General features: G+C 35.8%; 4 protein-coding genes and 1 pseudogene across 6 annotated transcripts; all 5 read left to right on the top strand.

Moving 5' to 3' along the window:
- Positions 1 to 547: 547 nt before the first annotated feature.
- F53C3.8 (Protein BRANCHLESS TRICHOME) lies at positions 548 to 2698 on the top strand (the record flags this gene model as incomplete). The annotated part of the gene is made up of 10 exons (NM_062284.2): positions 548 to 566; positions 641 to 709; positions 761 to 835; positions 920 to 952; positions 1086 to 1145; positions 1222 to 1272; positions 1329 to 1648; positions 2058 to 2132; positions 2522 to 2578; positions 2630 to 2698. The coding sequence occupies 10 exons, from the start codon at positions 548 to 550 to the stop codon at positions 2696 to 2698; spliced, it is 828 nt and encodes a 275-aa protein (NP_494685.2).
- Positions 2699 to 4178: 1480 nt separating this feature from the next.
- F53C3.7 (uncharacterized protein) lies at positions 4179 to 5815 on the top strand. Its single transcript, NM_001377771.2, has 8 exons — positions 4179 to 4301; positions 4355 to 4447; positions 4497 to 4595; positions 4705 to 4904; positions 4977 to 5072; positions 5124 to 5228; positions 5280 to 5376; positions 5531 to 5815. The coding sequence occupies exons 1-7, from the start codon at positions 4205 to 4207 to the stop codon at positions 5361 to 5363; spliced, it is 774 nt and encodes a 257-aa protein (NP_001364732.1). The 5' UTR covers positions 4179 to 4204; the 3' UTR covers positions 5364 to 5376; positions 5531 to 5815.
- A 1450-nt stretch (positions 5816 to 7265) lies between these two features.
- Positions 7266 to 10077, top strand: F53C3.6 (CX domain-containing protein). 2 transcript variants are annotated; one of them, NM_062286.4, is made up of 11 exons: positions 7266 to 7496; positions 7542 to 7670; positions 8139 to 8244; positions 8295 to 8404; positions 8448 to 8538; positions 8586 to 9094; positions 9139 to 9259; positions 9331 to 9436; positions 9485 to 9594; positions 9645 to 9732; positions 9782 to 10077. In NM_062286.4, exons 1-6 carry the CDS (start codon positions 7285 to 7287, stop codon positions 8688 to 8690), a joined length of 753 nt encoding a protein of 250 aa, NP_494687.2. In that variant the 5' UTR covers positions 7266 to 7284; the 3' UTR covers positions 8691 to 9094; positions 9139 to 9259; positions 9331 to 9436; positions 9485 to 9594; positions 9645 to 9732; positions 9782 to 10077. The 2 variants fall into 2 exon arrangements, 1 of the variants encoding a protein (NP_494687.2); NR_151562.1 differs by lacking the exons at positions 9139 to 9259; positions 9331 to 9436; positions 9485 to 9594; positions 9645 to 9732; positions 9782 to 10077 and having other exon boundaries at positions 7285 to 7670; positions 8586 to 8690.
- Positions 8964 to 9907, top strand: F53C3.5 (annotated as a pseudogene). The gene is made up of 6 exons: positions 8964 to 9094; positions 9139 to 9259; positions 9331 to 9436; positions 9485 to 9594; positions 9645 to 9732; positions 9782 to 9907. Coding segments are annotated over exons 1-6 (682 nt in total).
- Positions 10078 to 10531: 454 nt separating the features above from the next.
- Positions 10532 to 11897, top strand: F53C3.4 (CX domain-containing protein). Its single transcript, NM_062289.6, has 6 exons — positions 10532 to 10651; positions 10698 to 10826; positions 11062 to 11167; positions 11220 to 11329; positions 11373 to 11454; positions 11503 to 11897. Exons 1-6 carry the CDS (start codon positions 10551 to 10553, stop codon positions 11647 to 11649), a joined length of 675 nt encoding a protein of 224 aa, NP_494690.2. The 5' UTR covers positions 10532 to 10550; the 3' UTR covers positions 11650 to 11897.
- The last annotated feature ends 38 nt before the right edge of the window (positions 11898 to 11935 follow it).

An 11935-nucleotide genomic window follows, 5' to 3' on the forward strand; every position in this document is an offset into this window, starting at 1 on the left:
TTCAACTACAAAACTGAAGTTTAACACTCAACAAATAATTTGTCAGTTTTGAATATTCCTATAAAACAAAAGATAATCGAGATAAAAGCAGTCAAAGTTTAAAGATGATTTGTCGTGTTAGTCACGTTTTCCGTCAGCCCACTTCTCTCATCTTTTTGGCAGTTTTTCAAAATTATTACAGAAACGTGGAAAAATATTCGTACTTTTGGAAAATAACTTTATATTTGATTATAAGCTCCAAAAAGTTGCTCAAAACCTGACACGAAATAGCTATGTGAATTTATATTTGAGTCAGTTTTTGAACAACTTATCGAAATTCTCCACTAAAATTTGAGTTATTTTCAAAAATTACAAATATATTTCTAAATAAATATCTGAAGAAAAAATTAGACATTTTCCCCTGTTTGCCAAAAAACTGCGCCAGTCTGGAATTTTTTACCTACTTTATTTTTAATATCTTTTTCATGATTCCATGAAAAATAGTTTTCAAGTATTTTTTAAATTAAAATTTTTCAGTGTCCATAAAACCCTCTTCAAGCCAACCAAAATGCAGCATTCCCGCTCCAGTGAGTATCTTTTTGTTTTAAAAAATATTTCACATCAAGTTTTTTTTTCTGTAATTTCAAGTTCCCTGTTTCAGATTCCCCATCGTCGCCACCAAGAAGACAGCCAAACAATTTGTTCAACCAACCGGCTAGAGCTGTTTTCCGTAAGATTTTTTCAGTGACAACTTGAATTTTTAATGCTCAAATAGTTCCAGCTTCCTTTCCAGTCATGGGAGAAGCCGTTCCAATGACCTTTTTTCCGATGAGTGGATCAAACACTTCCACACTTTGTGAGTTTTTGGCCTTAAAGTATCGTACCATGTGGCCTCAAATAGAGCAGCTGAAAAACATTTTTATTCACAACTTTTTTTCAGTCCCATCTTCGTTTGGACTACAACAGGCTCCGAGTAAGTTTTTTTTAAATTCTGTTAAGTTTGTAAGTTTTGGGTCCTAAATTTTCACATCACATTAAAAAAATTGCGAATTTAAAATTTAGAAAACAACTAACCTGGCCAAATCATGTAGTAAATCTTATTTCAGGTGCAGCTCCTGCCAGACCAGAACTTCGAGAAAATTCGGTGGAGATCGTCGAGAGGAACTGTACATGTTTACTTTAAAAAATTGAAAACACTTAGTTGTTCACTTCTATGTAATATAATTTAAAAAAATAATTCAGCTGCTCCACCACAGCCTGTCGGAGTTCGGCGCAGACCCTCTTGGCAGAACGGTATTTTTTCAATTTTCTAGATAAATTTTAAGCTTTCATCGTTATTCAATTTTTAGATAGTGCTCAGGCAAGAAATCTCCTAACCCAAGCGGCTCAAAGAAATCTCGAAGTGGACCATCTCAACAATTTGGAGCTGAAAATTGAAGTGGAGCGGGTCAGGAAAGAACAATTGACGATTCGATTGCAAAGAGAAAGGGAGGAGTTGAACTTTGAGAAGGAAAAATCGGAACTTCTACTGGAAAGAAAAAGAGAGGAGTTGAACTTCGAGAAAGAGAAATCGGAGCTTCTGAAGAAAGCCAGGGAAAGTGAGCTGGAAGAGCTGAGAACTGCGCCTGCAAGAAGATCCGATATTCAGGAGAAGCCGGAGGTTGAGCAGGTAAGTCTTGCTTAGGGGATTTAGTCCAAATACACTGATTAAAATTACCAAATATCATAATTAAGTTAATTAGATTGTTTAAAATTCCCAGCAAAAGATTCGGCTAATTGCCAAAATTTTTAAAAATATATGGATTCTTTGAGTACTGTTGGAGGTTTGAACGTTTAGAATGTTTGATAAAAAATAGAAATTGTAGATATTTTTATTAACAAACTGCCAAAATAATTATAAGTTATATCTGACTTTTTTTGCCTTTTGACTGCAATTTGAAATTATCAATTTTTGATCAATTTTTTTGGTTTTACTATAGTATTTGGATGCTTTATCACAATGGTAGCTTTTTAGAGAACGCTACTTCTGAAAAGAACACTTAAATCCAACATTTCAAAAATTGAATTTATTTTTTCAGAACTCAGGCACTTCGGGGGTCAGCGTTCCTGCCAACGTGCCTGCGAGAAGATCGCAACAAGCGCCGGCCGATCAGGTAATTTTTGCTAGAAGGATTTAGCCTAAATACTTCAAAAATAATCAAAAATCCCCAGATTTTAAAATTAAGGTTTTTATATTTCCAGCCACAGTTTGGTCAATTGCCAAAAATTTTCAAAAAATGTGGACTTTTGAGTAATTTCGAGAATTTTTGCAGATTTTAAAATATATAAACAACGTTAAAAAAAATTTTTTTTTGATCAAATTCCAAAATTATGACAGTTACTTCTTTTTGACTGCTAATTGAAAATTTCAACATTTTTTTGAAAAGTTTTACTTTTGATATTGGAACATTTTACCACAATGGGAGCCTTTTTTTTGACAACGTCCCTTTTGAACTCAATATTAAAATCAAATTTTTCAAAAATCTGAATATACTTTTTTCAGGTCCCAGGTCCTTCAAATGTTGCGTGCCGCCGTGGAAAGCGGGGATGCACAAGTACCGTAAGTGAAAATTAATCAGGAAATCTCCCTTTAAATATAATATTATTTCAGGCGCCGATTAAAAAGACTGTGGAATTGTGCAAGCGGACCAAAACAATTCCGAAAAAATGTAACAAGTAGATAAGGTGGTTTTGAATTTACTTAGTTTTTAAAAATTAACCGAGATGCTAATTTCAAGGAAAAGCTTTAATGTGGTTTTGAAAGTAATATTGAAAAAAATTTAAAAAATATATAACTTATCTAGTATCGCTGGCGTTCAGAACTGAAAATTTGGATTCAACTTCCCATTTTCTCAAGGTCTTAACTTCTAACAACAAAAAAAACCAGTGCAAAAGATAGGGGGTTTCAAACAAAAACATACACGCCGGTAATCAGGCAGGAGGCTGCTACAGTAGCCCTCGGGGGTTACTTGGCAATCGGCCAAATTGACCTATTGCGCAACACAGCTCTGTTGCTACTTTTCACGGTGTTCACAGTTTGGATAGATGTCTGCTCATCCGTATATTTTGCAACAAATAGGTGTATCATATTACATGGTGTTCGTTCATACTTTTGGTGTGAGGGAGCTTTGAGGTCACCGGCAACTTTGAAAGTTTATGTTAGCTGATTCTTTGATCTATGGAAATTTTTAGGATTGTAGGGATACTTGTAACTAGACAGTTAGACTTGTAACTAGGCAATTTGGGCAGGTCAGGCAGAGGGTCTATTCCCTAAAAAGAATTAACCTGGATCAACAAAAAGAACGTTGAACCAACCAGAAAGATCAAAAAAATTCGCTTGAAAATGTGAAATTCACCACATCACCAGCGACAAGCTGATTTCAGGCAATACCGTGTTTTGAAAAGACAAAATCCTTTTAACACAAAAGGACACAGATTCCAATCGAAACAAATTTCAGAGTGAAGCCTCCGACCAAAAGATTCTTCTCCCGTTTTTTCTCCGGCTCCCTACTGACTCAATCCATGCTCATTATCTCCAGGAAAACTTCACTTTCAATAATCTTTTTTTTATTTTTCCATGATTCTCAGTATCTCAGCGATTGTTTTGAAATTTTCTGTTCAGTTTATTTCAATCAATTATCACATACCTTCCATATTCCTCAACTTTTCTATTTTTTAATAAAATTCTTGTTTTTAAGAGGCAAATATAATTTTTAGGATTTTACAGAAATTTTTCGCAGATGGTTTTTCTGGCAATTTCAGCGACGTTCAGACAATTGCTAGGCAGTCCCAAAAAATATTCTTACAATTTAATTTTTTAAGACTTCAAAATTTGATCGCCTTTTCATCAACTAAAGAAAAACCGTGTATTTTTTTCAGATGTTCTCTACTTCTCTCATTTTCTAGGCATATTTTTCTCAGAGTATGTATCATCATTTTGCACATTATGACCCCACCCTTCCTGGGGGGCATACCATCGCCTGTCGACCTCTCTTTCACTATTAACATTTACGTTTTATTGGGATGGGAGAGGAGGCAACCATTTTTCCCACCCATAAAAATTCACATTTTTGCCAAAAATTATATATTCTGTCTTGTGATATTTTTAACATTGAGATTGAAAGTGTGTCTTTTGTTGTAAATTTTCAAACTCCAATTTTGTTTCAGAAAGCTTCAAAAATCTAAAATGAGCCACGTGTATGGGTACGGAAGAGCCGGCTATCGCGATGGAAGTAATTTTGACTCAACCCTGCGAGCTCATCAAAGAGTTCAACACATTCCAAGTACGTTTTTTGTCACCAAGTTTTTATCTCATCACGATATCTTATTCTTCCAGACGTCTGGCATTTCCTCGTTCCGGGCTCCGAGGCCAACCAAAATCCATTAGCTCAACAGTGGGAAGCATACTATCCAGCTCCCAGCATAGCAGGTATGAAATTTACGTCTGAAACTTGAAGTATATAGATATATCCATACAGATTCCGAAAATATGGGTTTTGTTGCAACTTGGGATGAGCATCTTGCCAGGGACAGAGAGCCGGTTAGAGATGTGGAGCAACCTGGAATTTCCAATGGAGGTGACTTAAATTTTGACGATTTTTTGAGCCTCATGAGAAAAATATTTGGGCTCACTTTTCTAGGCTAGCTTTTCGTCGGTTTTATTTCAACAAATCTATCATTTTTCAGATGCCGAGATCCAAGAAATTGACGAAGATGACATAGAAATTATCGAGGATCCAAATGTTGCACCTGAAATTATTATTGAAGCAGAGCTCACTCCACAGCGTCAAGTCAACAGGAAAGACGTTACGATTGAAGTCATCGACCTGGCTAGTGATGGCGAGTCAGAAACAGAAAACGTATCTTCACAAAATGTAGAGAAATTGGTAAGTCTGAGGCTAAATCATTTGTTAGCGGGCGGTAGCGGGTTTTCTCGAATCAATTTTCCAAGTTTTCAGGTTTCTGAAGCTGGTGAGGCTTCTGAAGCTACTGAAGCGAAACGCCGAAAAAGAAAGCAAAGGGGCCAGCAATCTTGTTGGACTCGGAAGAGACAAGTGGGTTTAGCTTAATTGTATTTGCACATCCATAATGTAGTCCAATTTCAGAAAGGAACATATTTGAAAAAGAATCAAGAAAGTGGTTTGGGGGACAAGAAAAGAAGAAGAACGTCGACACCCACGGAAGAAGAAAATCATTTGAGAAAAAATAAAGTAGTTTTCGACGCGTTTTTTCAAGTCATTATAAAAAATAACATTTTTCAGAGTGTCAAGAGGAAGATGAGCTCCATTTCGGACATCGGAACAAGCTCCAGAAGAGCTTTGGCAGCGAGCAAAGACTGTAACTAAATGAAAATGATAGGTACATACATATATTATTGATTTTTCCTACTATAGTGCCTACCTGATTCCTAGACGATTAGGTTCAGAATTTTATGATGTGTTCTCTAGGTTAGGAAGGCAGTAGGTATTTAGCAGGCAGCCTACCTGGAAGGTTTAATGTTTACAATTTTCAGAACTACCTTACTGCCGGATGACAAGAAAGATGATTTCTTCTATTCTGTTTTGTTTTTTCTTTCCTTTTTTGTTTTTGATCCAAAGTTGCAACATTCCCGATCGATTCTGTAATTTTTCTAAATTTTTTCCCAATCCTCCGTCTTCCGTGCTCCTTCTGTTTGCTTACCACTTCGACACAATTCCCCTTCTTTCTGAATTTATCCAGTCGGATCTCTTTTCTTCCTTTTGACTCTAAACTCTCCTCGTTGAACTTTAATAAAATTTTAGATTTCAGCAGTCATTAATCAAGCTTTGAACCTGCAAAAAAATTTTTGAGAAATTTTCAGAACATCTCATTATTCGTCAGTTTTTTGACTCCCCCTTTAATAAAATTGATTTTATGACAGTTCCTTATCGCTGTGGCCTTGAACGGCACCCAGGTGTTCGCCAGCCATCTCCAGAAGCTCCGACTTGACCGGTGCTGCTCCAAAGGGTCCCCTCTCTTCCCTCTTCCATGTCTCCGTCTTCTTTGTTTTGAAGAGAGAGAAAACAGGAGCTCGTAGCACAAATACGTCACAACAATTTGACGTCAAACTTATTGTCAAACACATTTTTCACTGCTGTTTCAAAAACCCTGAAACAAGTCTATTTATTTATATCTCTTATATCAATTGTTGGGTTCCGGTCCATGTGCTATTTTTATCTATTACCCTCTCTTCAATCTCTAACTATCTGCGTCTAGTGCCCTTTATTGTTCCACGTTTCTTCTTTCTCTATCTCTCCGCTTCTCCTCCTATCTATATAATGGTCAGCTGTACATTTTCTTGCGCAGCCTGCGCGGAAATATCTCTCCCCGTTTCTGCGTAAATTCTGACTACTATGGAATATTACTAATGAACATTTTAATTTTATTGATTTTTCATCAGTATCAACAATAATTCAAGAAGAATTTTTTTTAATGAAGAATTTTAAATTTAGTTCTGAATTTTTTCAAACTTAGCACGTTTGAATAACAATTTTAGTGGTCAATTTGTTAAAAATGGCTTGAATAAATGGATTTGACAATTATTAACAAATTCTGACAAGAAAAAAAATTTGGGTGAATTTTCTTTCAAAAAATAGGGGTTTTTTTTAAATGTTTTCCGTATTAAAAATAACTTCAAAATACTTTTTAAAGAAAACTTTGCGATTTTCAGTTGAAAAAAGTAGTTTTAAAAATTCAAAATGTTATATCTCTAAAAACAACAAAAAATTGTATCGTGAAATATAAACAGAAACGTTTTTACAAATTTTATAATACTTTTAGAAAAAATATTTGAAAATTTTGTAGCTTATCAGGTTCTGAAGTTACGTCAGTTTTGGGTTAGGTATTGGATCCACCTGGTAAAATTTCTCCAAACACAGCTGTAAAAAACTATAAGTTTGACCTCAAATAAGTTTCCGTAACCCTATAAAATTATTCCTGCGGCGTATTCCCCCGTTACAAGTGTTTGTCTTCTCTACTCCCTCTTTCCCATCTCTAACTGTCTAAGTCCACTGCGTAATGAGAGAAATGTGTCTAAAAATAAATTCTATGACGTCAATGAGTGTATACAATTTGTGACGTCATTTCGAGTATTTCAACACGTTTCTCGACATACGTGAATGATCTCATTATTGTTTCATCTTTCAAGTTTCTCCAACTCTCAAGAGTTCTAATACAATATACAACTGCACATATTGCATGCTACGCAGACAAGTATCTATAAGTTACAGAATTTGTGTCACTGCAAGAATGAATCGCCTGATTTGGAGCTTCTTGCTCATTTTCTCTTTATTGGGTAGAAATCTGGATGCAAGAGGCGGTAGAGGCCGTGGCGGCGGCGGCGGTGGCCGTGGTTCTAGTGGTGCACGAGGTGGTGTAGGAGGACGCGGTGGCGGTGGACGTGGTGGCGGCGGCGGCGGCTTCAGATCAGGAGGTGCCCGATCGAGCTTCAGCAGTTTTAGGTAATCACTCTCTTTGTATTTTGAATATGGGAAATATTTTATCAGGGGAGGAAGTAGTCATTATAGCTCGAGTTTCCGGCAGAATGTATTCCACACCAGCTCGACTTCCAGGACATTTGTATTTTCTCCGATGACTCGTACTATTGTAATCATCTCACCTGCTTCTCCTATGATGTAAGTGTAGGCCCTTCATACTTTGTTAAAAATTAAGACTGAAACTAATATTTCGGTCGACCGGTTCGGGGTTCGGGTCGGGGCTGTCATATTTTCTAGCGGTTTCTCTTGTTTTTGGGAATTTCTCTAGTCAAATTTTGATTAAAACATTTGTTGAATACACTTTCTATTTTCAGAGTAGTTTCACAGAGTACTTAAAGTTTCCGAGAGTATCACAAGGCATAGCAGTGGACTCTCGGAAATTACTCTTCTTTTAGGAAATTAACCTTCTCTTTGTACTCACTGAACAATTTTGAATGATCTTTGGAAAAAAACAACTAAAAGCAGGCCAAGACTATCTTTAGATCTTCCTTGTGGATATTTTATAGACATTTTCGAATAATATTATTTTTTTTTAATAGTGATGAAAAATCTGCGGAAAAAAATGAAGGCTTACGTTTTCTTCCGAGACGGCTATGTTTCTTTCAGTTACGAAAACAACCATTACTACTGGGCAGGGCATCATGTGAATACTACAGAAAAACCTTACAAGTGTGATTATCAAATCACTTATGAGGATATGGAATTGAGACATGTTAGTTGTTTCCAGATCTTCTTCTTTCATATATATTCTACATTTTTCAGGTGACATTCGCAAATGGCACAAAACCAGGAAATATAACATTTGGATGCGCAGAATATCAGAGTTGTTGTGGAATGGAATGTTGTACTGAATTAAGTGATTTCCAAGAATGGTAAGTATAACTCGTTGAGAAAGTAATTATTTACTGACTTTAGTATGATTATAATTGGAGTATTCCTGACGGCAGGCCTCTGCTTGTTGATCCGCAGATGGGTCAGACAAAAAGGATATTGTAACGGCAAAATGGTAATTCTTAATCAATTAAATACATTTTAAAGTAAATTTTTGCATAGACTTGCAAAAGAGACAGTCGGCCGACATCGGGTCCAGAATTTCAAGAACTAACTCACAGAGCTCATGGTGATACAAATCGTGTCAACACTTCACTGAAAACATGATATATATATTTATATATTATAGTTTTTTATCTGTTGCATTCCTACTTTCTTTCTACCTTTCATTCGATCTTTCAACCGGTTTTAAATCACTTTCTTGCCATTCTCAACTGCACCTTTCTTGTTAATTATGAAAAGTCCAACTGAATAACATTTTTTTTTCGAATTCTTTCACATTTAGTGGCAAACGTCTCATTATCGTTTCATATTTCTTTACTCTATTTCTTTACCTAATCCTTGATAACGAAAACTTTCAGAATTTTTTACACTGTTTGAATGAGTCGCCTAATCTGGAGCTTCTTGCTCATATGCTCTTTATTGAGTAGAAATTTGGAAGCAGGAGGCTGCCAACGTACTGGCCCCGTCTTCAAATCAGGAGGTGCCAGATCGAGCTCCACTAGTTTCAGGTAATCATTATCTTTGTATGTTAAAAAGAGAAAGTATGTTTTAGGGATGGACTATAGGTCGGGTTTCCAACAGAATGTATTCCATTCCAACTCGACTTCCGAAGCATTTGCATATTCTCCGATGACTCATACTTATGTCATCATCTCACCTGCTACTCCGATGATGTAAGTGTATGCTTGTATAATTTTTTAATTAGTTAAGCCTGTAACGGGGGTCAGGATTTGTTTTCTTTTAGTTACCGAAACTACCACTACTATTGGGCAGGGCATCATGTGAACACTACAGAAAAACCATTCAAGTGTAATTATGTAATAACTGATGAGGACATGGAACTGAGCAATGTTAGTTTTCTTGATATTCTTCTTTTGAATATATTCAACATTTTGCAGGTGGCATTCGCAAATGGCACAAGACCGGCACTTATCACCTTTGGATGTGCAGAGTATACGTATTGTTGTGGAATGACCTGTTGTCCTAGTTTCAGTGATACACAACTATTGTAAGTATAAATTGTTTGGAAAGTGTTAGTTGTACATATACTTACTTCAGAATATTCATTGTGTTGTTAGTGGCGGGAATTATTTTTGTGCTGATCTGCACTGAGAAGGCAAACGAAAGACGTGGTCAAGGCAGTCCGGTAATATTTTATTGAACGAAATCCGTTTCAAATCACAATAACTATACAGACCACAAGCTACAATCATCCAAGATCAGTTCCAGAAGTTCAAGAACTTACTCCCAGTGCTCCTAATGATACAAAAAAAGTCACCTCCTCATTTAAAAAATTCTATCTATTTTTAGTTCGAAAGTGAATTATTTTACCGGCATTTAACTGTTTATCTTCATCATTTTGTTCCTCTCTATCTTTTTTTTCTACCTCTCACTTGAACTTTCAAACGTTTTCAAATCACTGCCTCGCCATTCGGACTACTTTATATTGTTTTCTTATCTGTAAAAGCTGAAAATAACACTTCTGTTGTTACTTTTGGTAATTCTTATTGAATGAAATTCATTTCAAATCACAATAACTATACAGACCACAAAACACAATCTTCCAAGATCAGTTCCGGAAGTTCAAGAACCTACTCCTCCCAGTGCTCCCAATGCTACAAACCGAGTCACCACCTTGTTTAAAAAAGTGGTATCTATTTTAGTTCGAAAATGAACTACTTTACCCGCAATTAGCTGTTTTATAGTTTCTTTTTTGTTCCTCTATGTCTTCTTTCTACCTCTCACTTGATTTTTCATTACTTTTTCAAATCACTGCCTCGCCATTTTCATCATTTTCAATCAATTTCTTCGATTTGTAAAAGCTGAGAATAACACTTTTGTCTGTTTTTTGTCTTGATTAACTGAATAACATTAAATGGAACACGTAAATGATCGTTTCATACTTCTAACTCTCCCACAAAATATCATTTTTGAAGAAATTTCAGAACTTTTTACACTGTGTAAATGAGTCGCCTAATCTGGAGCTTCTTGCTTATATGTTCTTTATTGAGTAAATGTCTGGATGCAAGAGCCTTTGGAGGCTTTGGAGACAACAGAAATTTTAGGTTATCGTTATGGAAATATTTCAATTTTGGAATGATTTGTTTCCAGGGGAGGAGGTCGTCGTTATATCGCGAGTTTCCGGCAGAATCTATTCCATATCAGATCAACTGCCAAGTTATTTTCATATTCTCCGATAACTCGTACTCATGTCATCATATCACCTGCTTCTCCGATAATGTAAGTGTAGGCTTGTATAATTTCCCAATTAGTTAGGTCTGCAACGCGGATTCCAGATGACCTCGGAAAAATGGGGTCACAAGCCTATAAGTAGCCGACGACTAGCATCATTTTCTAAGGGTTGGGCGGGCCGCCAACATTGTTTTTTTTTATTGTAAAATTAAATGATTTTCAGTCACCTAAAAGTGGGATACGGCAACATATATATAACCTATATTCTATGTTTTCCTTTCAGTTACGGAGATTACCATTACTATTGGGAAGGGCATCATGTTTATACTACACAAAAACCTGACAAGTGTGATTATCAAATAATCGATAAGGATAAGGAATTGAGAAATGTTAGTTGTTTCCAGATCTTTTCCTTTTTAACATATTTTCCTACGATTGCAGATAACATTCGCAAATGGCACAAGACCAGCAATTATCACCTTTGGATGTGCAGAGTATACTTATTGTTGTGGATTGGAATGTTGTACTGGTTTAAGTCAGTTAGAGGAAGGGTAAGTATAAATTGTTCAGAAAGTAGTTATTCACTTACTTCAGATTATTTTTAATTGGAGTTTCACTGGCGGTACTTTTTCTCGCGGTGATCACCGTTTTGTTGGACAAATGTAAAAAGAGAACGGTAATTTTTAATGAATGAAATCCATTTTAAATCACAATAACTATACAGACTAAACGATTCAATCTTCCAAGATCAACTCCAGAAGTTCAAGAACTGACTCCCAGTGCTCCTAATGCTACAAACAAAGTCACCACTTTATTTAAAAAAGTGGTATCTATTTTTAGTTCGAGAGTGAACTATTTTACCCGCATTTAACTGCATCATTTTGCTCCTTTCTGCTTTTTTTCAACCTCTCACTTGATCGTTTAATCGTTTTCAAATCGCTGCCCCGCCATTTCGATTATTTTATATTGATCTCTTTCATTTGTAAAAGCTGACAATAATACCTTTGTTGTTACCTGTGTTACTGATGAACTGATGTTACTGATGATGATGACTTGTGTTACTGTGTTACTGATGTTACTGATGATGTTGTTACTGATGAACTGAATAACATTTTTTGGAATTCCTACGCAATTAATGGCAAACGTAAATGATCGTT

This window comes from Caenorhabditis elegans, chromosome II, assembly GCF_000002985.6.
Source record: "Caenorhabditis elegans chromosome II".
In the NCBI taxonomy this organism is placed as follows: domain Eukaryota; kingdom Metazoa; phylum Nematoda; class Chromadorea; order Rhabditida; family Rhabditidae; genus Caenorhabditis; species Caenorhabditis elegans.

Bases quoted from the DNA above. Each gene is read 5' to 3' on its own strand.
- F53C3.7 (NM_001377771.2), top strand. From the start codon at position 4,205: ATGAGCCACGTGTATGGGTACGGAAGAGCCGGCTATCGCGATGGAAGT. The intron at 4,596-4,704 runs GTGACTTAAATT...ATCATTTTTCAG, and splicing joins ACCTGGAATTTCCAATGGAG to ATGCCGAGATCCAAGAAATT. The intron at 5,229-5,279 runs GTAGTTTTCGAC...AACATTTTTCAG, and splicing joins ATCATTTGAGAAAAAATAAA to AGTGTCAAGAGGAAGATGAG.
- F53C3.6 (NM_062286.4), top strand. From the start codon at position 7,285: ATGAATCGCCTGATTTGGAGCTTCTTGCTCATTTTCTCTTTATTGGGT. The intron at 7,671-8,138 runs GTAAGTGTAGGC...TGTTTCTTTCAG, and splicing joins TCACCTGCTTCTCCTATGAT to TTACGAAAACAACCATTACT. The intron at 8,245-8,294 runs GTTAGTTGTTTC...TACATTTTTCAG, and splicing joins AGGATATGGAATTGAGACAT to GTGACATTCGCAAATGGCAC.
- F53C3.4 (NM_062289.6), top strand. From the start codon at position 10,551: ATGAGTCGCCTAATCTGGAGCTTCTTGCTTATATGTTCTTTATTGAGT. The intron at 11,168-11,219 runs GTTAGTTGTTTC...CTACGATTGCAG, and splicing joins AGGATAAGGAATTGAGAAAT to ATAACATTCGCAAATGGCAC. The intron at 11,455-11,502 runs GTAATTTTTAAT...ATAACTATACAG, and splicing joins ACAAATGTAAAAAGAGAACG to ACTAAACGATTCAATCTTCC.